The sequence below is a fragment of the Strix uralensis genome, chromosome 6 (assembly GCF_047716275.1).
Source record: "Strix uralensis isolate ZFMK-TIS-50842 chromosome 6, bStrUra1, whole genome shotgun sequence".
Classification (NCBI taxonomy): domain Eukaryota; kingdom Metazoa; phylum Chordata; class Aves; order Strigiformes; family Strigidae; genus Strix; species Strix uralensis.
In genome coordinates, this window is record NC_133977.1 from 3,930,889 (window position 1) to 3,954,932 (window position 24,044).

Below are 24,044 nucleotides of genomic sequence, written 5' to 3' on the forward strand. Positions count from 1 at the left end.
GGGTAGGGAGACACACAGGTTGAGATAAAAACAATTTAATAATTGAAATTAAATAATAATAATAAATAATAATAATAATAGAAAATACAAATGAGTAGTGCACAATGCAATTGCTCACCACCCACTGACCGATGCCCAGCCCATTCCTGGCTAGTGATCCCAGAGGAGAGACAATCCTGAAACAACAATCCCGGAAGCCAGAGCGAGCTTCCCGATCCACCCTCATCTATACACCGAGCGTGACGTTACACGATATGGAATATTCCACTGGCCAGTTTGAGTCTGTTAGTTTGGCTGTGGCCCCCTCCAGCCAATTGTGTACCTGCACACTAGCAGGACATGGGAAGTTGGAAAGTCCTTGATTTCGTAGCAATAACTGAAAACATCAGTGCATTATCAACATTCTTCTTGTGTCAAATCTCATATTGAATCCAAAATACAGCACTACTCTAGCTACTAAGAAGAAGGAAAAAAAGAAATTAGCTCCATCCCAGCTGAAACCAGACACCCTCCTACCTTGTTTTGGTGCTGGTGGGGAAAAGCTGCTCTGTTTTATCCAGAATACAGATGTCACTTGGAGCGAGCCTGGCTCTGTAACTGCATTCACACCATCCCCAGCAATAACTTTCTGGTAAAAAAATCTTCCCTAATTTCACTTGGAGAACTATTAAGCAGCTTCTTTTCCTGCAGCTACAAAACATGCGTTACAAAACTCAAAACCACCTTCTAATTAATTATACCTATTTCTGAAATGGAAAAGGAATTCTCATTTATTTTCTCCATGACTGTATGTTAAGCCCAGCCACCTCAACTCTGGGCCCTTTGTTTTTTTACCTGGGCAGCTTTGAAAATCATAATGGGTTTTCTGTTTTCCTTAACGATGTGTCATTCCCCCTCCTTCTCTGCAATGAAGTCAGTGTCCTGCTCACCTCCAGGTTACACCACTCCTACGGTGTGATTCTGCCCATGGAGCTCAAACGCTGCCAGATACACCGAGCCACATCTTTCAGAGGGTCTCCCAATTTTAGAGGTTCTGAGTACTAAAACGATTACAAAATGTCTCGCTCAGAGGCTTCAATTCTCCACCTTCTCTGCGGATAATTCCCTACCTGGAAAACACTCCAGGTCATCTTCCCACATCTATCAGGAGAAATTTGAGGAAAACCCCCAGCTCTGGCCAGCTGCATCCTCATGAGGGAATTTTGTTGTGGTTGCTACTAGGTACGGATGGAGAGGGACACCACTTAACCATATCTTGCTAAACTCAAGGTGCTGAGAAGATGTGTGGTGCCTGAAGGAGTTTGGGATACTCATAGTTTTCTCGTTCCCCTCCTTTCCTTGGGCCGGACATCTCTGCCCGCTGCTGCTAGCAGCTGTGTAGAGGTGATGCTGCAGGACTTGGCCTCTCATGGATGAATCCTCTTTCCCTGGTAGCGGAGGTGCCCCTTTGGCCAGGCCTTTAAACATACACCTTAAAATCACAGCAATTTTGTAGCCCACAGCCAAGTCATGGGCTTGCTGCTTGTAATTTGGCATCGCCACTGCATCCTGCCCCTGCCTGTGGGAGGAAGATGAAGGAGGGGACGTGCTGACCTTCAGATCTGGGCAAAGCAGCGCTGTGGCGTGAAATACGCAGCCTCAATTTTAGAGATTTTGAACACTGGGCAATTCCCCAAGAGCAACTGGGACAAGTAGGGTCCCAACGCACATGCTGGCACCATCATTACTGCTTGTAATGAGCTCCAAGATGTTATCCTGGGAAAAGAAATCCAGACGCAGTGCGTATGTCAAGGAATGCTCTGTGCCCACCCTGGTGGGAGCCTTGGTGATGTCCAGGGCCGTACTTCAGCCAATGCAACTCTGACTCCTCAGCACGACCTGTGGAAGATGCCGAGCCCCATCCTACACAGCGCTGGCCTTCTGGCACTGAACCCTGCAAAGGGATTGTGTGTGGCATGGAGCTAAAGGAAGAGGAGGCAAGTTTCCCCGTTGCAGTGCTGCATTTGATTTACAATTTTAATTGTTTTAAATTTCATTTCAGTGTCCATTGACTCAGCAGCTCTTTGCTGGACCACGCTGGAGGGAGGATACCCAGAGGGCAGGCAGAAAGGGTGAGCAGCAGCTGTGGGAGGGCTGAGCAGGCTGGGGCCAACCTCACCATCACCAGGATACTGATCCAGGATGGGGCTGATGCTGTCCTCCTTCCGACCCGACAGCCTCGGAGCTTGGGGGACATGTATTCAGGTGATAACTACACCGAGGAGTCAAAAGAGTCTGTAACCATCAGGCTCTTGCTCACTAGGAACAAATAAATACGGTGCAAATGTCTCTACCCTGAAGTCCTTCTCCACCAAGAAGGTAGCGGTGATATGAAAATATAATGGGACCACAGCACCCGAGGGGGAACGGGTGAAACACTCAAGGCACGCTGCTCCCCGGAGCATCACTTCTGGCTCTATCACCCCGGTTATTTACACTGTGAAGAAGCCGGTGATATTTCTCTTGCCTTGTGAAGAAAATTATTTGCTTTTAAGACCCCAAGTAAGGCTTTGGCTCTCGGGAGACTTTGGCCTGTTTATTTGTTCTCCGATGGGAAAGGAACAAGATTTATTTCACAATGAGGAATAAAGGGATCGGAAAATACTTGGTATTTCTACGAGGCTCTTTTTAAACCTAGAGGGCTCGTACTTTAAATTAATGAAGAACATAATTCTCTTGGCTTACAAGCAGCAGGGCATGGGATAAAATCTCCTTGTAGGGAAGGGAGTTAGCCATAAATCAAGGATGTCTCAGCTGATTGCATGGCCGTGTGTGTGCCTCAAGGTCTCGGCTGGGATCGGGGCTGTCCCTGCCTGGTCTCTGGCATCTGCAACCCAGAAGAAATCAGTGCTCATGTGAAAAGAGAGCCCAGATGAAAGAGAGACCCAGTGGATCAACCAGCGAGGGAGAGAGGGAGAAGGGAGTCTCTGCAGAAGTGACTATTTTGGGGAAAGTGCCTCCACACCCACGCAAGTAAGTGTCACGGCCCATTGCCGGATCCTTTTAATAGCAGCTGGCAGGTTGGCTGGTTATTCTCATGCTCAAGCACACAAAAGGTTGGGGAAGAAAAAAAGGCAGGTGGGGGCAAGCTCAAGGGCAGAGGAGGAAGTCTGCAGAGGAGAGCGCCCTTGACTTTGAAATCCTGCCTCCCCCCTTGCCTCATCCTGCCCTAAATCCTTCCTTGTGAACGATGATGCACAGCTCATGGTGGAGCTGAAAGCCCTGGCTGAGAGCAAAGCCCCAGCACTGGGATCTTCCAGAAACAGTAAGAAACAAGTCCTTCTCCCATAATTTCACCTTTTAATTAAGGAAGATGGGAAGACTGATTGTGGGGATGATGAATGAAATTAAATTTAGAAGTCACCTGAGAATCCATGGCAGAGCATGCCGAGATCTCCCGTTCCACACGCAGGGACTGGAGGCTCCTCCGTGCTTCCTGGCTCATCTTACGTCTTTTTTTGCTGATAAAAGCAGCACCAACAGCTTATCATTGTCTCCAATTCATTTGTAACTCTGATCTCTCCTTACCCGATGGCCTTAAGCAGACCCGCATGTCCCAACTCACCTTGGTGGCACTGCAGTCCAGCGCTGCAGGTCTCAGGGTGGCCCACGCAAAGGTAGCAGGTGGTGATTTCGGTGTTGGTGGGCACAGCCGGTTCCTGACGGGATGCCAGCAGTCCTGTCAGCTTCCTGGTGCTGTCGGCTTTTGCTGCTGAAACTCGTCAGCATCCCCAGCTCCCAGTGCAGCAACTTGGAGAGAGGGCTGGACCTGGGTGGGAGAAGCAGCCCACCCATATTCTGGCAGTGGGGTTTCTCTTCTCCTTACCAGAAATATTTATTTTTAGACACTTGGGAGCAAAGATTCAGAGAGAAACGGAGGACTCTTGGGCTCCAATGCTTTTTGGAGAGCATCAGACTTGAAGACTAAGGTCCTAGAGTAGATGAGAAGCACCACGTACCTCTCACTTCAGCTTCAGCCCCTGTGTTTCAGGTGCCCAGAGGTTTCCCACCTCCTGTCTCCACTGGTGGATACAGAATCGGAGAGGGGAGGTGAGTCCGTAGGGGAAGCCACCGCTGATGCTGCCTGGGTTTGTGTGTGATGGTTGCAATGTCCGTGCGGTTTAGTTGACTCCTCCTAAAAGTGCTCCAGCTGAATTCCCCCTTCTGCCCCCGGCTGCTTCTACACCCTGGCAGGGGTCTGTGAGCCTCCACACTTGATCTCCCCCTGTGGAATAACCATCAGGGCTGGATTTGGATGCTACCAAGTCCCCGAGCTGAGTACTTTCCTTTCAGGCATTTTGCAGCACTGTTACAAAATGGTTGTGCCTTATCACAGAGCTTCACTTTCCAGGGCTCTCGGGCATCCAAGGGGCCATAAATTCACTGATGGTGAATTAGCAAGCCCTGGAATTAAAAAGAGGGAGAGAAACATGAGTGAAAATTGATTTTATTTCACCTTTCCTCGCGCGTGTGTGCTGGGCTTGAGGATATAGTAGATTATATTATTGTATCTGCTGGGATAAGCAAAAAATTCAGTGGTGTCAGGAAGCTGCTGTACTAAAATTAAATGACTCTTCGGGATGTGCACGGCCAGCCACACTTAGAGTGATTGCTTTGGGGACTGGCTGATGCTTGATGGTCTGTTCCGAAAAGGAATCAAACCTGTGATAATTCAACAAGATTCAGGACCATCTTAATTCAGTGTTGAAGCTTTTTTTCTTCTTCCTTGGGGTCTGAGCTAGGCGTGTGATAGGAATATTCATAAGAAAGGAAGAAATAAAGGGGAAGGCAGCAATCTTTTAGGCTCTTCTTCCTCCAAAAACCCCTGTGCCAGCGGATGGCCGAGTCCATCACGCCCTGCTCATTTCCCATTGCAGTTCCCAGGATCACAGCGCTGTGTCCTGAAAGCCAAGTGGGAACAAGCCTGGAAGCGTGGTGGTGTGGAGGATTGGCAAGGGGGGGGATTTCTGTTTTCTGGCCATGCTGTGATGGCTAGTGGTGGCCCTCATGCCCCAGCTGAAACAGGCATCGAGGAGGGTGTGGGAATATGTGGGAGGGTGGAGGATGGTTCAGGGGGGTGCAGGAGGGAGCAGGAAGACACGGGGGGGTGGGGGTGGGAAATTGTGAGAGGGTACAGCAGGATGCAGGGGTGTTGTGTGAGGATGCAGGAGGGTACAGGATGGTGTGGGAATGTGTGTGGGGTTGCAGGAGGATGCAGGGGTGTGCAGTGGGATGCAGGAGGGCACAGGAGGGTGCAGGATGGTTCAGTTGGGTGCAGGAGGGAGCAGGAGGATGGAGGAGGGAGCAGGAAGATGCAGGGAAGCACAGGAGGGAGCAGGAGGATGTAGGGGGGTGCAGGGGGGTGTGTGAGGATGCAAGAGGGTGCAGGAGGATGTGGAAGGGTGCAGGATGGTTCAGGGGGGTGCAGGAGGATGTGGAAGGGTGCAGGATGGTTCAAGGGGGTGCAGGAGGGAGCAGGAGGATGTCTGAGGATGCAGAGGGTGCAGGAGGGCACGGAAGGGTGGAGGGTAGTTCAGGGGGGTGCAGGAGGGAGCAGGAGGATGCAGGGGGGTGCAAGAGGGTGCAGGAGGGCACAGGATGGTACAGGAGGGTGCAAGAGGGTGCGGGAGGATGCAAGAGGGTGCAGGAGGATTCGGGGGGGGCCGGGGAAAATGCGTGAGGATGCAGGAGGGCGCAGCAGAGAGCAGGAGGGCGCAGGGGGATCTGGCTCTGAGTCAACCCGCCCAGAGCCGCCGTGGGAGCGGCTCCTGCTGCCGGGGAAGGGCGGTGGCGGCGGGCGGGGGGGCCGCGGAGCCCGGCACTGCCCCGCTCCTTCGGCGGCGGCGCTGCGGGGCCGGGGGAGGGCCCAGCCTAGCCCAGCCCGGCCCAGCTCAGCTCGGCCCGGCCCCCCCGGCCCGGCCCGGCTCTCCGGCGGCGCCGATGGGGCTGGGGGCCTGGCTGCGCTCGCTGGGCGGCTGCTGCGGCTGCTGCGGGGGGGAGGCGGCGCCGCCCGAGAAGGAGCCCTTGCTCAGGTGAGACCCCCCCACACCTCCCCCGGCCCCTTCCCTACCCGCCCCCCAGCCCCCTTGGAGGGATGGGGCTGAGCCCCCCACGCCGTGCGCAGGAGGAGGGATGCTCCCCACCGGAGATGGGCCCGTCCCTTGGTCCACGGCCACGCGTGGGCCCCCCCTCCGCCGCCACGGCGGCACCGCTCGCACCCCAGAGCCCTTTCCCGCAGGTTGGCTGCCCCGGCGCGTCCAGCCGAGCCCTCTTGTCCCCCAAAACAGGGGGACATCCCCTGCCCGAGCCGGGCGAGGCTCCAGAGGGATTTTCCCCCGGCAGTCTCAAGCTGCTTTCGGTTCTCTTTCCACTCGGGTTGGCCTTCCACGGGGGCCGGGCTCCTTCCCACGCCCCAGCCCCACGGCTGCTGCCTGCTGGGGAGTGGGGGGCGTTTCACGCTCAAGTTTTAGCGAGGAAAGCGAGAGCGGCATCTCTTCGGTGTCCCCCCTGCGCCCCTTGCCGTGGGAACCCTTCGGCTTTTGTCTTTCCACGGTGGGATTTCAATAGAGGAGGCCGAGGCGCCGAAGGAAAAAGGGGTCCCCACGACGCTACGCGGGGTTCAGGTCCCACCGTGGGGCAGGTCTGTGCTGCGCAGAGCTCCGTTCCCAGGCTGGGGATGCTGGAAAGAGGGGGACAAGGCGCTGCTGGAGCCGGCTGGGTGTGAAAGCAGCACGCACGCTGATTTCTAGAGAGCAGATTTTCCTCTCCCGCTGTCGCATCCGTCTTGCGCGCGGAGGCGTGAGGTTGTGGGGGGAATTTTCATACAGAAAGACAAAGCCCCGAGTCGTGGAGAAGAGCTGTGAGCTGTGCAAGCACGTAAGGAGGTTTCCCGTGTTGCCAAACATCCCTGCGAGAGGTTTGCAGCACCTCTCCCTCCTTCCCCATCGGCCAGCCGGGGTTCTGGCCGCCGCCCGCAGCGGGTACCCCAGCTCTGGGACGGGGCAGGGATCGTGCCCTCCCTGGGTCATCGGTGGGGCAGAGGCGTTTCAAGAGGAGGGTGGGATGCTCCTGGCGTGGCCTACAGAGCTATCGCGTAATAGCAGAGCCGGCCACAGGGCTTGAAATGTCCTGATTTCGTGCTGTTAAAACAGTTACCTGAGTAATAACCATATAATCCTGAGCATGGGGCCTCCAGCCCAGGAAACGGGCCGAGCACACATGCAGGGAGGCTCCCTCCTGCTGCCTTGCCCGCCGGGGTGGCTGTCCCCCACCGGGTACCTCACTGCAATAACACGCTTTCTGCTGGCGATCCAATTAATGCTGGTGATAAGTAGGAGAGCTTGGATAAATGCTGGGCATTCGGAAGGCACCTGCTCTTGCACAAGTGTGCCAGCATAATTAATCTAACAGCCTAATCGCTGGCTTGTCCCTCTTTGGGAGGCTTTGGGCTTGTATTTCAACGCGGGGATCTTGTAAGATCACGCTTGCTGTATTTTTATTTTTATCGCAGCGTTGTTTAAAATGAATCACTTGAGATTTCAGAGCTCTTAGCTCAGTTTTAGTTTTTGAGAGCTGGTGTTGCTACCAAAATGTTGACTTCATGACTTTTCACCTTATTTTTCTCAAGCAGAGTGGTTGCAGCCTCATAAATGTGATGTGTCAAAGAACGAAGCAGTGAGGAGGAGGTAATAGGTGTATAATTAGGTGAATATATTACCCGAGTGTATACAAGGCTGGCTGTAATCCCTGACAAGGGCAGCACTGTGTGTGGAGGTGGGGATGGAGCAGGGATGTAGGCACAGGGGCTGGGAAAAGAAACCCTGGACAAAGCCAGCGAGCCAGGCTGCTGCAGCAAAGCATCGAGGCTGCCTGGCTGTCTCTCCATGGGTGAAGGTGAGATCTGGCTCAGGTGGTGTCCTCAGGATGCAAATAAACAGAGAATTTGGGCTCCAAACCCCAAAATGAGTTTAATCGGGACTGAAATTCCCCTGGAGCAGAACTTTGTTGATGAAGCATTAGTGCTCACCTTTTTCTGGATAAAGGTCAGAGTGTTAAATGGTCTGAGTCCCGCCTGGTCCCACGGAGACTCCTGTAACCTGCAAAGCAGGCTGCCATTCACGTACTCCTTTTTTTCCTCCTATTTCTTCATTTTAAGTGTTGCTTGGAAGTTCAGTGCGCTCTGGGGGTGCTCACTGTTGGCAGAGCTCTCCGTGCTTTATGGATTTGCTGACTCCTGGGCACTGCCTGCATCCCTTACAGGCTGCTGGATGCTCCGTGCCACCGTTTGGAAATAGAGATGTGTTGGGAAGTGCCTTGCAAGCTGTGGGGGAGTGGCTCGTAAAAGCTAAGGCGTGTTAGTGTTGTTGTCAAATACTGTTTTTTAAAGTAAGTCAGATGTTGAGGGTATCGGTAAGTCACTGAGTGGGAAGAAGCCTGTCAAAGGCAGGGTGGGACCGAGCTCATGCTGATAGCACGGCTGGCTCCTCAGCGATCCCTTCCAGGCTGGGATCTGTCTGCTCCATGCTTGAAAAACTGTTTGAGCGAACCCATGACAGCTCTGGTGTAGGAATGACTGATTTATGCCATCCACACCCTCCAAGTTATGTTTGTTTGTTTGTCTTTAATGAGAGATTATAAGAGATTATCTTTTCCCTTATTACCTGCTGTTCAGGTTTTTGGTTTGTTGAAAGTCTAATTAACCTTCCTGCAGGAATGCTGATGTGAATGGTTTTTTTTTCTATTTTATCTATGTGCTGGAGCTCCTCTTAGCATCTTTTTTATGGCTTGGCATCACAGATAAAGCACTGGCAGTGTTATGAGGTTTCGCTGGATGGATTCCCTGTGAAAGGAGTGGGGTTTGGGTAGCAAACAGAAGAAAGAGTGGGTTGTTCTAACAAGAAGTGAGCGGGGATTGCCACAGGGTGGCTGATGAGACTATTGGGTAAGGCCAGAAATATTTCTCCATTTGTGTTGTTCTGCTTAAGTGTCTGGACACCTTGATTAGAAACATTATGGATATCCTCTGCTAAAATTTCTCTCAGCGGAGTGAAATGACCCCATTAAAAAAATACACATCCCAGTAGCAACATAAAGCCATAAAACACAGAACTGCCACCAGTGCAGAGAAAAGCTCCTTCCCTTGGTGGGGGCAGCCATCCCAGAAGATGATGCTCTGCTTTGCTGGCTGCTAAGCAAATAAAGCCTGGAGTTCACAAGCAGGCTGAGGACGTTTCCATCCCCAAATAAAGATGGGGTTAAATGTCCTTTCTGTGCCTTGCACAAGTCCTTGCGCAGCTCAGCGCAGCGCCGTACCTCTCAGGTAGGAGCTGCTGGGGTGGGGGGCACCTGCAAGGGTTGCCTGCTTGATTCAGTAGGGTTTGGGCTGCTGGGGAGAAAATAGAGCTGCAGGGTCACACAGAAACATGGTCGTGGATGTGGGACCTCTGGAGATCATCCAGTCCAACCCCTGCTCGAGCAGGGACAGCTGGAGCACATTGCCCAGGACCGTGTCCAGTCAGGTTTTGTGTGTCTCCAAGGAGACTGTACAACCTCTCTGGGCAACCTGTACCAGTGTTCACCCACCCTTCTTATGATTAAAAAGAATTTCCTATATTTCAATGTGTGTCCTATCACAGGGGAGCACTGAGAAGGGTCTACATCCATCTCCTTTGCTCCCTCCCATCAGGCACTGACACACATGGATGAGATATCCCCAAGCCATCTCTTCCCTGGGCTAACCAGCCCCAGCTCCCTCAGCAGAGGCGGCGCGTGTTTTGTCCAAAATAAAACCGTGCCCAACAGCACTGCCTTTGGGGAGAAGATGGGTAGAAGCAGCTTCTTTGGCCAAGAGGCAAGTGAGAGGCGCTGTGTGGTGCCATCCCCTTGCCCGCCACTCAAGGCAGGAATTTCTTTGAGCCCTCTGCGCACAAAGCCTTGGCGGGGACAGACCGTGCCACTGGGATCTTGGCACGGCTGCAGGGTTGGCTGGTCAGAGAGAAAATACCCTCCAGAGCCGCGGGGATTTTTGAGTCTTAGTTAATTAGAACTGTTCCCACGTTAAGGTCAGAGAGGCTGGGGGGTCTTGTGCAGGGTTTGGGGTGGGAGAGCGTGGTGGGGAGCAGGGCAGGGGGCTGCAGGAGCAGGAGGGAGATGTGGCCTTTCATCCTCCCAGATGGATGCTCACAGTTCCTCCACCCTAGCTGCTTAAATAATATCCGGTGTCTTTAGAAAATTTGTATAAAAATTTAAATCAGATTTTAAAATCTGGTATCCTTTGTGGCAGCACTGCCTGGTTTGAACGTGGCTTGCGTGGTCAGGGTGCTTGCTAAGGTAAAAAACTCTGTCTGTCATCCCATTCCCCACTCTTCCTCTTCCTCCTCTCCCCCAGGCAGGACATGGGGCAGCAAGAGGGGACGCCACAGCAACGGGCACTTGACCCTGGGAAGGTAAAAGGAGGCAGCGTGATGCTGCAGTAGCTAACGCTGCCTCGCCTCTCCCTCCCTCTGCAGTAACAACAACCCCTACACCTCCTTCGGGGCCACGCTGGCACGGGACGAGGAGCAGAACCTGTGGAGCACCCCGCACGACGTGACCCACACAGAGGCGGATGACGACCGGGTGCTGTATAACATGATCGTGGTCAGGAACCAGCTGGACAAGGACTCGGAGGTGAGGTGGTGCCGTTCCTCGCGCTCGGTTTCGCCGCAGACCGAGGCTCAGGGCTTTCAGCAAAGGCTTCCCTCCACCCTAGAAATTCTGTAGAATATATCTTATTTTCTAGTATAAAAAGAAGCCTTTTCCTCCTTTATAGGTAGCAGACACATCACAGTTAACAATGTGTAGCTGAAGGGCGATTGACTCCAGGTACCATAGGCCTGGAACTGGCAATAAAGAGGCAGCTTGGAGCTGTGCACTGAAAAATGGACATTTCAGGGGGGGGTTGCAGCAGCCAAAACAGAAGCGTTTCTGTAACATGGACGATTGCATGGCTACTGTTGAGTTTCTAGTCACTACAGTTATAGATCCATTCTCTGAATGCTGCACAGTTTAATAACTTGTAGTTAACCTAATTTATTTGAAGGCAGACCGTGTAAATTGTGTAAATGTACCTAATTGTTTGCAGGAATATACCAGTGTGTGAGTGTGGCATATTAGCAGATGTGACCTGAAGCTGGTGTAATGCCATGTTCTGCTATGGAACTGCTGGCATTTTTTACTCAGCCATGTGTAACTTTGTCTGGGAAAGCACCAGTGGTTGCACTTTGTGAAGAGGCGTAGTGCGAGCCAGTTAAATTACTAGTCTTAAGGAATAGAAAAGGCGGGGCCTAATGCAGAGGAGCTAGTTCTTTCTTCTGAAAATAAAGGCTGGAGTTCATTTCCAAGAAAGAGAAATCTCTTCCTGCTCTCTTCTTCCCTCTCTCTCTGCGGAATTGTGTACATTTGGGGAAAAAAACCCACTGCCCACCTGAAGAAATCGGTCTCCATTAGTGTTGTCCCTAAACATGTCCTTGGTTCTTCTGTAAACTCATGTGAAGTTTGACTCTAAAATGTGAAAAACTGTCCAAGTGGTGTACACCCCCCATGGTGATGCTTTGGCAGTGCCTTTATTTAAGCAGCCGTTAAGCTGCTATAAAGACCCCAAAGTCACCCAGCACGGCTCATGTAGGCATCAGGTCCCCTCATCTGCTCCCTCACCCTCCAGGTTTGATGCTGTTATCTGGTGTGGATGCATCTGTAGCCATCTCATCCCTTGGGAAGCTCGGGGATGTCTCTGGCAGCTGAGCCAGGAGAGCCGCCCTGAGCTGGGATGCACGATGCCCTGCAAGCACCTCTATCACCATCACCCGCAAACGTGTACTGGTAGCACTGGGATCCCCAGCTCAATTTCACAGGCTGCTTTCTTTGTCTGATATTGCCCTGGTTTGGCCTTTCCAGGATCAGACTGGCGTTAGCCCTGCCTGCAGTGGCGTTTGCCCGGCAGTGGCAGGGCCTGGAGCTGAGCTGCCGCTCCAGCGATGCGTCAAGTTAAATACTCCTCTAATGGGTTATACAGCAATTATTGAGAAGCACAGAACTGGCACAGCTCTTCGCGTGGAAGGGAAAAATCATCGCTGTTACATAAAGGCTGTTTTGCAGCCCTGATTTCCTTCGCTAAAGCACTTCTGTGCAAAGCAGATTTCGGTGGCCTGATTAGGAGCAGGCTATAGCAAATAGTGACACATTTTCTCCTCTCTCATTGCTTTTAAGACTTCAGAATGTTTGCATGAAAGCCTGGAGGCTTCATGTGTAATTTCAGCATGATCCCACTTCATCCAAGAGACCGCAAGACTGTAACTCTTCCTCCTGTGACAGTCTCCTTAAACCAAAAGCTAGCTCAGCTTTCACAAAAGAAGCCTTAAACTCCAGAGGTACAGCTGACATCAAAATTACAGTTTTTAAAACCTAAAAAGAGATAATGCCATCCTTGTATATAGCTGGCCAGAATCCCCTTTTCATGTTTTGGGGTTTTTTTGGTGGGGATTGAATTAATCATGGTGTTTACAATAGATGCTTTTGTAACAACATTTTCATGGCTGCATGTAACCTTTACAGCTATAACTGAAGATACCCTCTTCCCTCCCCACTGCTGTTTTCTTTACCTTGTGACTTGGGGAAGACAGGGAGCTTCATCCAGCCCAAACTGGCTGAAGGAAGTGAGGATGACTCCGTTTAGGAGGCCGTGCAGGTCTCGAGTTGTTGCAGAGCTGGGTGTACTTCGGGGCGGCGCTGGAGCTCCTCATTTCAGCCCGCACACATTTGAGTGGCCTTTTAGCTTGATTTAGGGCTTATTATGAAGCAAGCCTCCTAAAAGCTATTATTATGTATAAAACGGTAGCATAAGTGGACGGGCTGCTAAAAAGACATCTCCCTGGGCAAGGGAGAGTTGTGTGTCAGCCTTGCTCGGGTCACAGAGGAGAGCATGTTACGGGTGAGCAGGAGAGCACTCCTGCGCCTGCTTGTCCTAAACCCAATGTGCCTGCTTGTCCTAAACCCAACACTTTCTCCCTGCCTTCAGCATATCCGTAGGGTTTTGACGGGTCTGAGCAGTCGCTGTGCCTGCCAGTGAAAAAGGAAAGTACAAAGAGCATAGGGCTTCCTCTCCACAACAAACGTAAGATCACATACCCTGTTTTTTTTATGCAGTGCAATTAATAAAAAAGCCTGAGGAGTACAACATGAGGCTGACTTTGAAGAAAGCCAACACACGATACACTTGATTTGAATTATGGCACAGTGCCCTTTGCAGCTAGTGATTGCCAGCCTCTTTGCTGTCTCTCTTTCACAGTTAGGGAAACTGAGGCACAACATATAAGCCCAGCAAGCTGCTGCAGTTTCCAGCTGCAGCTTTTTCTGGGTGGCAAGACAGGGAGGGGCTTGGCTGGCAAAGGCAACATTCCTGCGTTCAGCCCTGGGTGCTGAAATGTCTCCTTACTCCAGCGAGCATTTTAGAACTAGGCCAGATTGCATTGCCCTCCCCTCCTTATGAGACTTCAGCCCTGAGAGAGAGGAAAAAAAAAAAATTTAATTGCAAAAGAGCACTGGGCTGCAAAAGCTGTAATCTGCTTTGGGGGCTGCTCTGCTCTAAAGTCCCTGGGGAGCACGTGTGGATGCTGCAGGACGGGGACGGAGGAACGGTTTCGTGTTCGTGAAGTGCACAAGCATTACGAAACCGTAGGGTCTTTTTTTTCTCTTGGTTAAAATGGGACTGAAAGGAGAACTACTCCCTGTATTTCTGTCCTTTCATTTAACAAAGAAATTTCAGTGTGCTGTGCGTGTTCTGTATGCTTTGCCATTCCCCACCTTTATCTTAGCAATTTTCTCGCACAGAGCTTTGGAAGGATCCCAAAGAGCAGGTTACTCTGTGTCATTTGTGCTTTATCTGCATGGCACCACCTCGGCCTCAAAGCAGTGTCACATTTTTCTTAATCTGGCTAACACAATTCTGCTTTCCTAGGTGTTTTCTTTTTTCTTGAAATGGTTGTTCACATAGTGACAGGGTGCTGTGAGCTCATACGGGAGAAGTGGTGGGCCAGGATGCAGTGGTGACATCGGCGCAGTGCTGGAGGTCAGTGGGCACGGTCCAGGATGGCTCTCTCCTGGCCTGGGCACCTCTGGTGTCGTGGATCACTGTAAATAAATAAACCAAACTGCATGCAAAGGGCCAGGCGCTACGACACTGAGTGCACCCTGTAGCTCAGTCAAATTTCTCTGTGTCATTCGTGGTGGGGCTGCCAGCAACTCACAGCATTGGTGTCCTCCCTCGGGGCCAGTTCCTTGCCCCCGCCATGGGGCTGGACCAACATTTGATCCACATGGAGATGTTTCTTCTCCCTGCCCCTTCCTGATGCCCCTGCTCTGGGAAATTCGGCAGCTCCAGCCCAAACTCGCCGTGACCTTAGCTTGCATAAGGATGGCAGGGTTGCTCCACCCTGCTCCTCGCTGAACCAGGGCAGCAGGTTCTTCAAAGCAAGAACCGTGATGTCCCGGGTATGCCCTGTTTCACGTCCCGCTCGATGCCATGTGCTGGGAGTGACAGCCTATGGGACTGTTGGCCGTGGTGGAGCCTGCTGGAGCACCCAGCGGTTGCCAAACCCACTGTGAAATAGGTAGATGAGGCAAGATTCGCTGGAGCCTCCTAAAATCGTAAGGACTGAGCAACTTGCAGCTTTGCATTTCTCTCTGCTTGAGGCCAATGAGCGCCATGTGCTTGGATGCACTTTTGGAAGTGTGGGCAAGGGAGGGCGTGTGCGGAGAAAACCAGAAAAGCCGTAGCTGAAGGGCTGGCTTAAGGGGGCTGGTAAAGCTGGTGCATCTCTTTGGAGATCAAAGCTGTCAAAGCTTTTGAAGGCTGGGGTCAACATTTCAAATATGGAAGAAAATGGTTTTTTTCTTGCTCCTGTTCTGCAGCATTGTTCAACCTGTTTGGGTATAAAGTAAAACCCTAAATCTGGAGGTGAAATGAGGACCTCTAGGAAAGCAGGATGTTGTTTAAGATGTTGTATAGGTACAGGCCAAGTCCCTGCTCCAGCATGTACGCTGCTAGTGCGGAGGAAAGCGTTTTATGGGGATGGGGGTTTCTGTATCCGGTGTTAACAGCAAGAACTGCACTGGGCTAATGTGTGTGATGTGACAGATAACCCCCTCCATGAGGTCCCGTTTATGGTGGCCCTGGTGCCTCAGTGTCTGATGGGGTGCATGGAGTTACCCCGCCACAGGCAGAGAGCCTGAGCTATTGCACACTGCTGGCTTCAGAGGGTTTAGGGCAGCTGCGCCGCGGGTCTGCGAACAGAAACTAAAGGTGGGGTTTTGTGTTATGACCAAGGAAAAAACACTGTTCTATGGCGTGTTGTAAATGCAGTGTTTCTTTCTTCTTTTGGCTTATTGCTTTGGGGAAGGTGGGATCATAAACCCACTAGCAAAGGCATTTCCTCAGCCTGCATCTCTGCTAGGAACCTGGCTAGCAGAGCTATGCTGCATGATCCTCCTGGCAAGCCATTAATGAGCTGACAAGGCCTATTTTTCTTACTCCTGCTCTCCTACAGGATTATTCTTTTTTAAACACATCACAGAGAAGGTCAGTATTGCAACACACTGTTGCCGGAGCATAAAGAGGTGATGGGATTTGCCCAGGGTTGGGGATTCTGGTTGGGGAGCCCAGAACTGACCCACTTAATACATATGAAAAATGACTTCTGCATGCCTCTCTTAAAACTGAATCCAATTTAAGTTTATTCTAAGCTGAGATATCGTCGATGGTTCAATGTATGAGTGTGGGGATCTAGAGTTTGTATTTACTCAACTACTCCCAGTGGGTCCAGTCGCAGAGCCAGAGTAGGAGCATCCCTGGATGTGGTCTGGTACCTGCCTGGACTGGTATTTTGCACTCTTTCCCTGATAACTCTGTTTTGACCTCATTTCCAAAATAACTCTTGAACAGAACGGTGACACCAATTGCTTTCAAGGGAATCAAGGAGAAGGCTTTGATAGAGGATTGCTTTGGCAACATGAGGAAAGCTACCTACTAATTAGGAAATTTCCATATGAGCAGAGATGAAAAGTTGGACAGTTCTTGCCTGTTCTCTTGGCACATTTTTTCCCAGAGCTCTTGGTTATATGCCAGCCTGGCTTATATTTCATGCCCAGCATTTCCCCACTTCCATTTGGCATTTGCAGATTTAGTATATCACACTAGAGAGTCTGGGGAAGTTTTCCAGGTAAATATTTGAAGGGCTGAACGCTCAGAGGAGAGAGGCTGCAGAGTTTTCCTGCTGCTCCCAGGATATTCTTGACTCATGCACATAGGGTTTTCTCAAGCTCCCCCTGATATACGTTGTGCCTTGCTATGTAGGTTTAAAAGGGCAAAACTGGTTCTAAAAAACAGGGCTGGGAACTGCAGTGTGCTTTGGTTTCCTGTGGTTAATTGAGATTTTGTCAAAAGGGTGTTTTTCCTTAAAGAATTGATTTTGAATGCCTTGTTGGGGTGTCCCAGACCCACAGAAACACCAAGGGGTTTGGTGAAGACCAGTCTCCCATTGAGCTTTCCCAGTACTGTGTGCAAGAAGCCTCCTCACCGCTCCAGAAGTTAGATCTAACGTTGCAAGAGGCAGCACAGGGAACGGAGGTGCCCAGAAGATGCAAAATGAAGCTAAGTTTTGGGAGAGAGCTGCTTGTCCCATGCCTGCATACAGGCTCGGACACCTCGCTGGAAGGGGCTGCGGGGGGACCTGTCACACCCGCAGTGGGGTTTGGCGCGGAGCCCTGGCTGCCTGCCCCGGGGCAGCCCGGCAGCGGGTGCTGAACAGCCTCGGCCTCGTGATGCCACACGGCCCCGCCGAAACCCAAAACGGGACGGAACGCTCCCTCCACGGGTCATGTCTTGGTGACTCACGGGACGTGCATGGGCAACACCCTCCCCGAAGTCTCTGATGTTGCCCATTCCTATGCATGGGGAGGACAAGCTTTGCTCTTCCTCTGCTGTGTAGTTGAAGGGAGATGCTTTTTAGAATAATTTTGGGGGTGGAAGATGCTTTTAACTTTATATCCTCATTAAAGCAACACAGAGGAGAACCCCCTGCCCACAGCATTTAGGATGTCTCTGCTACAAGGAATCACCTGGGAAAACTCGGTAGTTTCTGAGACTGATGGAGAACAGGACATGAGTCCCTTTGAGAGCTCAGCCCGTAGCTGCCCAACCTCATCCTGATAATCTCTGCTGTCTCTAGTTGCTTTTCAGTGACTGGCACCATGTACAGCATCCTCCCAGCTTTCTCTACAGAAATATAAATGCATCCAGCTCCGTGCTCCATGCTCAAAGAGAAAGAAATCCCACCAAACAAGTGGTTCACCCCCAGGCACCACTGTTAAGCATCATTTTCTGTACCAAAGATGCATACTCCCCAAATTCTTCATCAACAGAACACTGTTAGAGGTCCTCTGGGACTAAATATGCACGGTATTCACTTCCATAACGGAACACTGTAACTACGATGTACAAGAAAGCCATAACCTAGATTCCCTTCAACCAAAAATAGACAGGGGAAAACACGCTGCTGGTAATCTAGAGAAAATCAAGAGCAGCTTCCCCGCATGCTGAGCACTGCTTGCCGTTTAGCTGAGCAAGGAGTCTGGCTCGCTACTATGGGGGGTAAAGCCCTGAAAGCTGCTGCCAGGTACCAGCAAGCCATGTTTTAGAGATAGAAACATCTTTTCCACCCCTCCCAGCTCGCTAATTCAGCAGTGTGAAGCATGCCTGGAATCAGTGGCCATCTCGATTGATTGTCTGCATTAAAGCACTTGTTTATCTCCACGGGAAGGCAGAGACATGCAGCTTATTTCCCCACCAGCATGCCCAGACTGGTTTGATGTCCTTTCTACTCATACCATGGGGTTATGAGTGGGCTGAGATGTTTCTGAGGGATCCCTGTCAGCAGGGAGCAAGGCATCATGCAGCCTTTTAATCTCTTTTTAAAAACTTTCAAGTTTGCAGTAAGCTTCCCACAGAGCTTTAACACAATAAAATCCCTTTCTTTTTTCACTGAGAGGAGCTCAGTTCCTAGCTACGAGCTGGTGTCACGGGAGAGGAGAGTCTTGCCCCTGCCTCCTGTCTCTCGCAAAGGGCTGAAGAGGCGTTTGATGCCTTGTGCTGGCAGCCTGATGCCCTCCTGTGCAAACAGTAAAGCTGTTTTCAAGTACCATTGCAGCCAAGAGAGAAACTCGCCTCTGATCAGCAGAGCTGGCTTGTTGTGAGCAGCAACACAAAGCTAAAAATGAAGGGGATTTTGCTCTTCAGGAGGATGAGTGACACAGAGCAAGCGGCTGCAGGCGGAGTTGCATTTCCCCAGCTCTCCTGACCTGAATTCACCAGTGTCTTAACCCCACTGGCTGCTTCTTCCAAAGAGTAATCTCCAAAGGCTCCCTGCAGCTATCACCGAACAGCAAGAAAACAGGCTCATCATTAAATTCTCTGCAGTTGTGGCATGTCAGCCAGGTTCAGGAAAAAAGCACTAAGAAATCTCCAACTCTTTATTGAATCAAGTCTTTAAGGCACCAGGTATCAGAAAAACAGCGGGATTTCTAACACACAGCTGATCTTCATGGGTATCATTTAACCCCTTTGAAACCAGCATGTCACATAGGAAAGTCCCAGGGAGATGGCACAGATTAACACCCATTTATTCTACAAGAGTCCATCTATGTAATCTGTTGCTGAGAAATGAGATTAACTAAGGTTGTGAGTGCAGGGAAGTTATCTGAGTGGTGCTATGACCCGCTGCGTGGATGCTTCTGTAAATGCACCCTTTGCAGTGTGTGCACTGGTTAAACTCAGCTAGGAAAAGTGCTCCTGGTTTTCTTGCAGAATACATGCTTTTCCACAGAAATGCATGCTCGTACAGGTGTGTTTAATAGTACTGGTATAACTTTAATAAATAACCTCAAAACCTTCCCTTTTAGACAGTGTGTCATTATGCAAATAAAGAGCTGGAGGTCAAGTGCAAGGATTTAAGCTGTACGGTTAAGTGAGGCATTAACTGCAGCAACTGGCAGTCACTAATAGTTATTATGTCAAATGACTTCATCTCAGCTCTCAACCATCCGTGTGCATCCCTCTTCTCTGCTATTTAAAGTTGGGTACCCTAGCCTTTAAAAAAAGTCTATTTTTCTTGTTTTCCAGTGCCTGCTCCAGTTAAATGCCAAAGAGAGGGCTGAGCAGTTTGGAGAAGCCACTGCATGTGTGACCATACTGAGAGCCATAACTTTTTTTCAGACTTTTAGTTTCCGATGGACTGTCATCAGCTGTAAGAAAATGTGCCATGCCAGTTTGACTGCAAGGGTATGAAAATAAGGTGTTGCAATAGTTTATAGAAGGTAATTAGTAATATGTGGTCTTGCTTTCCCAAGCTGCTAAAGGCCAGATAAGGTATTTTCAAAACCTCAGGTTTTGATACTAGCAGGAGTGTCAAGGTTTGGGGTAAAGGGCTGTGGGCCAAAGACACTGAAGTCTCTTAAATGAACTACTTTTGGAAGTTCATGTTCTCCAGCCTAGGACAGCATTATCTTTTCCAGCACAGAGCTGGAATTATATTCTCCCTGTCTGACTGAGGAGACCACTTTGGTCATCAGCAATTCCTAAGCTAAATTCTGTAATTCCATTTCAAGGTAACTGGAAGCCTGGTTTGTCCATGCAGAGAAGATACAGAGATGCTGTACCAAATGTCAGGCTGATATATTCTACACTGGTCAGTGTAATTTCTTCAGGGGCAACAGCAGCCTGGCCATCGACCTTCACACCGATCCCTCAGTGCCAACATCAACAGTTCAACTCTGGTTCTGTTTCTAAAAGCTGAAATTCCTAGAAAAGCAGCAGAGACCTCCCCGCATGCAAATGATTGAGTATATCTTATCCTTTTGTTTTGCAGGAATGGCAAAAGCTCAACTATGATATTTATACGTTGCGGCAGACCCGAAAAGAAGTGAGAAGCAGGTGGAAACACATTCTGGAGGATTTAGGTAAGCTAGAGGACAAAATGATGTCATTTGTGTGGTACCAAATGAGAGGTCCCATGATGGTTGAGGATGGGAACAGCTTCACAAAATCAGGCTGGTAGAGGAGGGAGGGAGGAAGATAAAACAAGGTTGCTGAGCAATGCCATCAGGTAGCCCACACGGCAGTTGAGAGCCTGCGGGAGGCTCCCCAGAGCTCAGGCACGGGAGGAGACGGGGCCACTGTGTCTACAGGCACATCAAAAAGCCCACGAACCACAACCAGCAGGAGAGCCTTTCAAGCCCATAATAGCATGCACACTCATCTATTTCAAACTTCCTTGTGCAAACTTAGCAGGGATTCCTGGGAGTTCATCCTGGGTTTTTCTAAACAAGATAAGCAGGGAGAAATGAATATTCCTTTCAGATCTGAACACAGATACATCTATTTCCCTTCCTTAGCCCATGCCAGCTGATCAGAGCTAAACCACCCACTTTGTTTGCTCCTATGTGAATTTGAAATATTCGTTCACCAAATGAAATTGCTCAACAGTGGCCCTCCTACTCCTGCTATTTCCTAGCCTGCAAACAGTGAACTGCACCCACCGGTCCTGTGTGCTCAGCTGCTGCTCTTCTGGAGAAGGCAGTGGCGGGTGTGACCTGGTTTTTCCCAATGGCATCGCACACAGCGTGTGACACCCGTCCCAAGGAGACGTGCTGTACCAACACACCAGCTTGGTGACTTGCCTCGTGCTCGGGAGGGGTGGTTGGCAGCTAACGAGAGGAGGATGTGCGAGTCGAGCGTGCTTGTTGGGCTGTTCAAGGGTATTATCACTGGGAGCAAAAAGAGATGGGTATCTCAGCTGCGCCCGCCCTACCTGCCGTTCTGGCATCGGGATGGGAGGAACATTATAAATTCATAACTGGGTATCAGCGTTCATCTTCACCAAGGTACTCGCACAGCCTGTACAGACCACACACGGGAGGGATCACTTAACATCCTTACGTCTCTTACTGCGCGTTGACAAAGGCTCTACCACATCTCCCTCACGTCCGCAATGGCTCCGGAGCTGTTTTGCAAAGGGTGGGGAAGCTTAAGGCCAGGGATCATTTAGCCTTAGCAAAGCTGGGTGTGCAAGCAGGTGTGATGTGAAACTTGCTATCTTCTTTTATCTAGACCTGTGCTTTAGTCATAGGACCACCTCTCTTTCCCCTATAAGTGTTTTCAGGTGAGATGCATCAGCACCAGCTCCCTGGAGCTGAACAAAGAATTAATGGTAGCCATTACATTTAAAGGTCTCTGCATTCATTCTCCTCAGATGCTGACTGCTACAGGAACAATTACCCGTGCATTCGTTACTGCCGCAGGCTTTTTATCACTGTTACCTCCCAACAACATAGAGGCGTAGTGGCTGGGGTGCTCAGAAAGCCCCACCAGCTCTGAAAGCTTTGGCAGCATCAGGAACATGAAAGAGCTGAATCAACACCCTGGGTGTGGACATTCATAAGCCTTCTCTGGAAAACTAGCAACTAACTTGCTCTGAATGCTTTTGTGACTTTTTTTCCCCACCAGCAAGCTTATACTTGCCCCAAGTGCAGACACAAAGCCTGCCTAGGGGAAACACTAGTTGGTTTTAGCATTAGGTAACGCAGCAGCCCAAGGTGGAGGGGGAATAAGGAACCTTGCAAGAGCCTGGAGGTCTCAAGGATGACCCTGCTTGGGTGTTTGACTCGTTTCTGTAACACACTTCTTTCCCAGGTTTCCAGAAGGAAGTGGACTCCCTCTTGTCGGTGACCAAACTCAGCATCATTAGCGACTCCCAGAACATGGGCAAAGCCAGGGACTTCCTGCTAAAGCTGGCTGAAGAGACAAACATCTTCCCGACCAGCTGGGAGCTTTCTGAGCGCTACCTCTTTGTGGTGGTGAGTAGCTCCAAGTGTGCCTTCCTCCCCACTGCCCCCATCTCTGCAAGTGAGCTCAGACAAAGGGGAACGGATAGGTGAATTGCTTCAGAGGACGCTCAAGTACATGGTGGCATCTGGGGCATCCCCGTCAGATGTTGTACTTGTAGCTTGGTTGTTCGGTTTCCTTGGAAATGTCAGCGCTGTAGCACCAGAAATTTGCCCCCTGAGTTCCTTTAAGCTTGTGGAACTGGGTGCTCTTGCAGCCTGTTAATGAAGTGGGCAAAGATTAAACCTACTGCCTGGCTTAACTTAAGAGGAGGGAGGACCCTGACCCTATTGCTGCCCAAAGCAGCCCACAGTGACTGTAAAACCCTGTTGCTTTGGCAGGATCGGCTCATAGCTCTGGACGCAGCAGATGAGTTCTTCAAGATGGCCAGTGTGGTGTATCCAAAGAGACCCAGCAAGGAAAGAGTGGACGATGGCCAGAAGGCCCCACAGTGTATCTCTGTCGTGATGCCCTGAGGAACGTGACCCACTGGCGCGAGATGGACAGCAGGTTTCCTTCCTTCCGGGACCAGGCTCCTCTGCCGAGGGGTTAGCACAAGTAGTGCTGCTCCTTGTTTTCCTGCAGAGAAGCAAGTGGGCTGGCCGGAGCAAAGCGAAGAGGTCAGTGAGCCGTGCTCCACCGGGAGGGCACGGGAAGGCCAACGCTGGCCCCAAGGTGCTCCCAAGCAGAAGGCAGCAAGAACTTGCAGTAGCGTAGCCCCAGTGGGAGACCGCTAGCTGAGTAGTGTGTGCAGTAGGCAGGGGGGGAACCCGCCACGCAAGGCGTTGCTACCAGTAGCTGCAAAAATTGAGATGCCTCTAGTTACAAGAGCTGTGAGGAGATACGTGTTTCCACCTTCCACTGGTACCTGCCACTGTCCCCTCCCTTGACCCTGCTAACCGGGAGGACCAGCGAGGAAGGAAAAATACCTCAGTCATCTACAACTCCATGACATTTCTCTGTGCACTGGTCCTCTTCTTCATCCCCAGCCCATGGCAGCCCCACCAGGCAGGTCGCAGGGGATTTGGCAGAGAGGCAGGAGCAGCACGTAGCTGGGAGAGGAGTTCGTGCTGGGCGGCAGAGCCTTGGGGCAGGGTCACGGTTGGGTGCTCTATTCCCAGCCATTCATGGTTTGGAGGCGTTTGTGTTGGGGTGTGCTCAGCCTGACATCTTAAAAGAAGGTAGATTTTAGGAAGGTGCCAAGGTCAGACCTGCTGAGAATTTGACTCCTGTAATATCCTCAGATTGGTTGCCTAACGTCTTAATACATTTCTGAAAGTTTTGGTCTCAATTGCATAAAAAAACCAGACTGTAAAGCTGCATGTACTGTCAATATACACCATCCCTACTGTTAATGAGGATTTTTAATGAACATCCTTTATATCTTGGGTTTTTGACCAATAATGAGCAATAATTTTAAAACACTGGATTTGATCTTTTAAAAACAAGTGGAAGTTATTCACTGGTTACCACGTGCTGCTAAGTGGCCAGTTGAAAATGCTGGTTACATAGGACCTCCTAAAATAGCAAAACAGAGCTTTTATTTGTTTATACCTACAGTGCTTGAAAGATATATATTTATGAATTGTTTCTGTTTGTCAGTCTTCCTGGGAAATGTTTTTGTCAGCTCAGGACGCCAGTGAAAACTGAGCTTAATAAACCAGACGCATTACAAAATGAACATTTCTTACTCTCTCTGTAACCCTATTCAGGCAGCAACATTTATCTTGACTGCTGAGAGCAAAAGGGTTGGGGTATTTGTAGAGGATACACCGCTGCGGCTTGTTCTCCACAGACAATCACCCACTGACTTGCAGGAGTAGGGTCGTCTAAGACCGAAGTCTTTGTAGGAGATGATGGGGATTGAATTTAATTGCAGTAAGATTTGGAGTTAGGTGCCCAGTTCGCATTCATTTCTTTTTAGCAGCGGTTCAGCTACACTTTGGAAAAGCTCCCCTGTTTTTATAGAAAATAAACTTCAGAGCATGGCAGCTCCAGGGTTTGACTTGAACAAACTGTTGCAAAACAGAGATCC

General features: G+C 50.4%; 1 protein-coding gene across 1 annotated transcript; it reads left to right on the forward strand.

Annotated features, from left to right (window-relative positions):
• The first annotated feature begins 5,909 nt into the window (after positions 1 to 5,909).
• MREG (melanoregulin) lies at positions 5,910 to 23,690 on the forward strand. Its single transcript, XM_074872566.1, has 5 exons — positions 5,910 to 6,071; positions 10,548 to 10,707; positions 19,995 to 20,085; positions 21,818 to 21,981; positions 22,351 to 23,690. Exons 1-5 carry the CDS (start codon positions 5,980 to 5,982, stop codon positions 22,483 to 22,485), a joined length of 642 nt encoding a protein of 213 aa, XP_074728667.1. The 5' UTR covers positions 5,910 to 5,979; the 3' UTR covers positions 22,486 to 23,690.
• The last annotated feature ends 354 nt before the right edge of the window (positions 23,691 to 24,044 follow it).

Bases quoted from the DNA above. Each gene is read 5' to 3' on its own strand.
- MREG (XM_074872566.1), top strand. From the start codon at position 5,980: ATGGGGCTGGGGGCCTGGCTGCGCTCGCTGGGCGGCTGCTGCGGCTGC. The intron at 6,072-10,547 runs GTGAGACCCCCC...CTCCCTCTGCAG, and splicing joins GAGAAGGAGCCCTTGCTCAG to TAACAACAACCCCTACACCT. The intron at 10,708-19,994 runs GTGAGGTGGTGC...TTTGTTTTGCAG, and splicing joins AGCTGGACAAGGACTCGGAG to GAATGGCAAAAGCTCAACTA.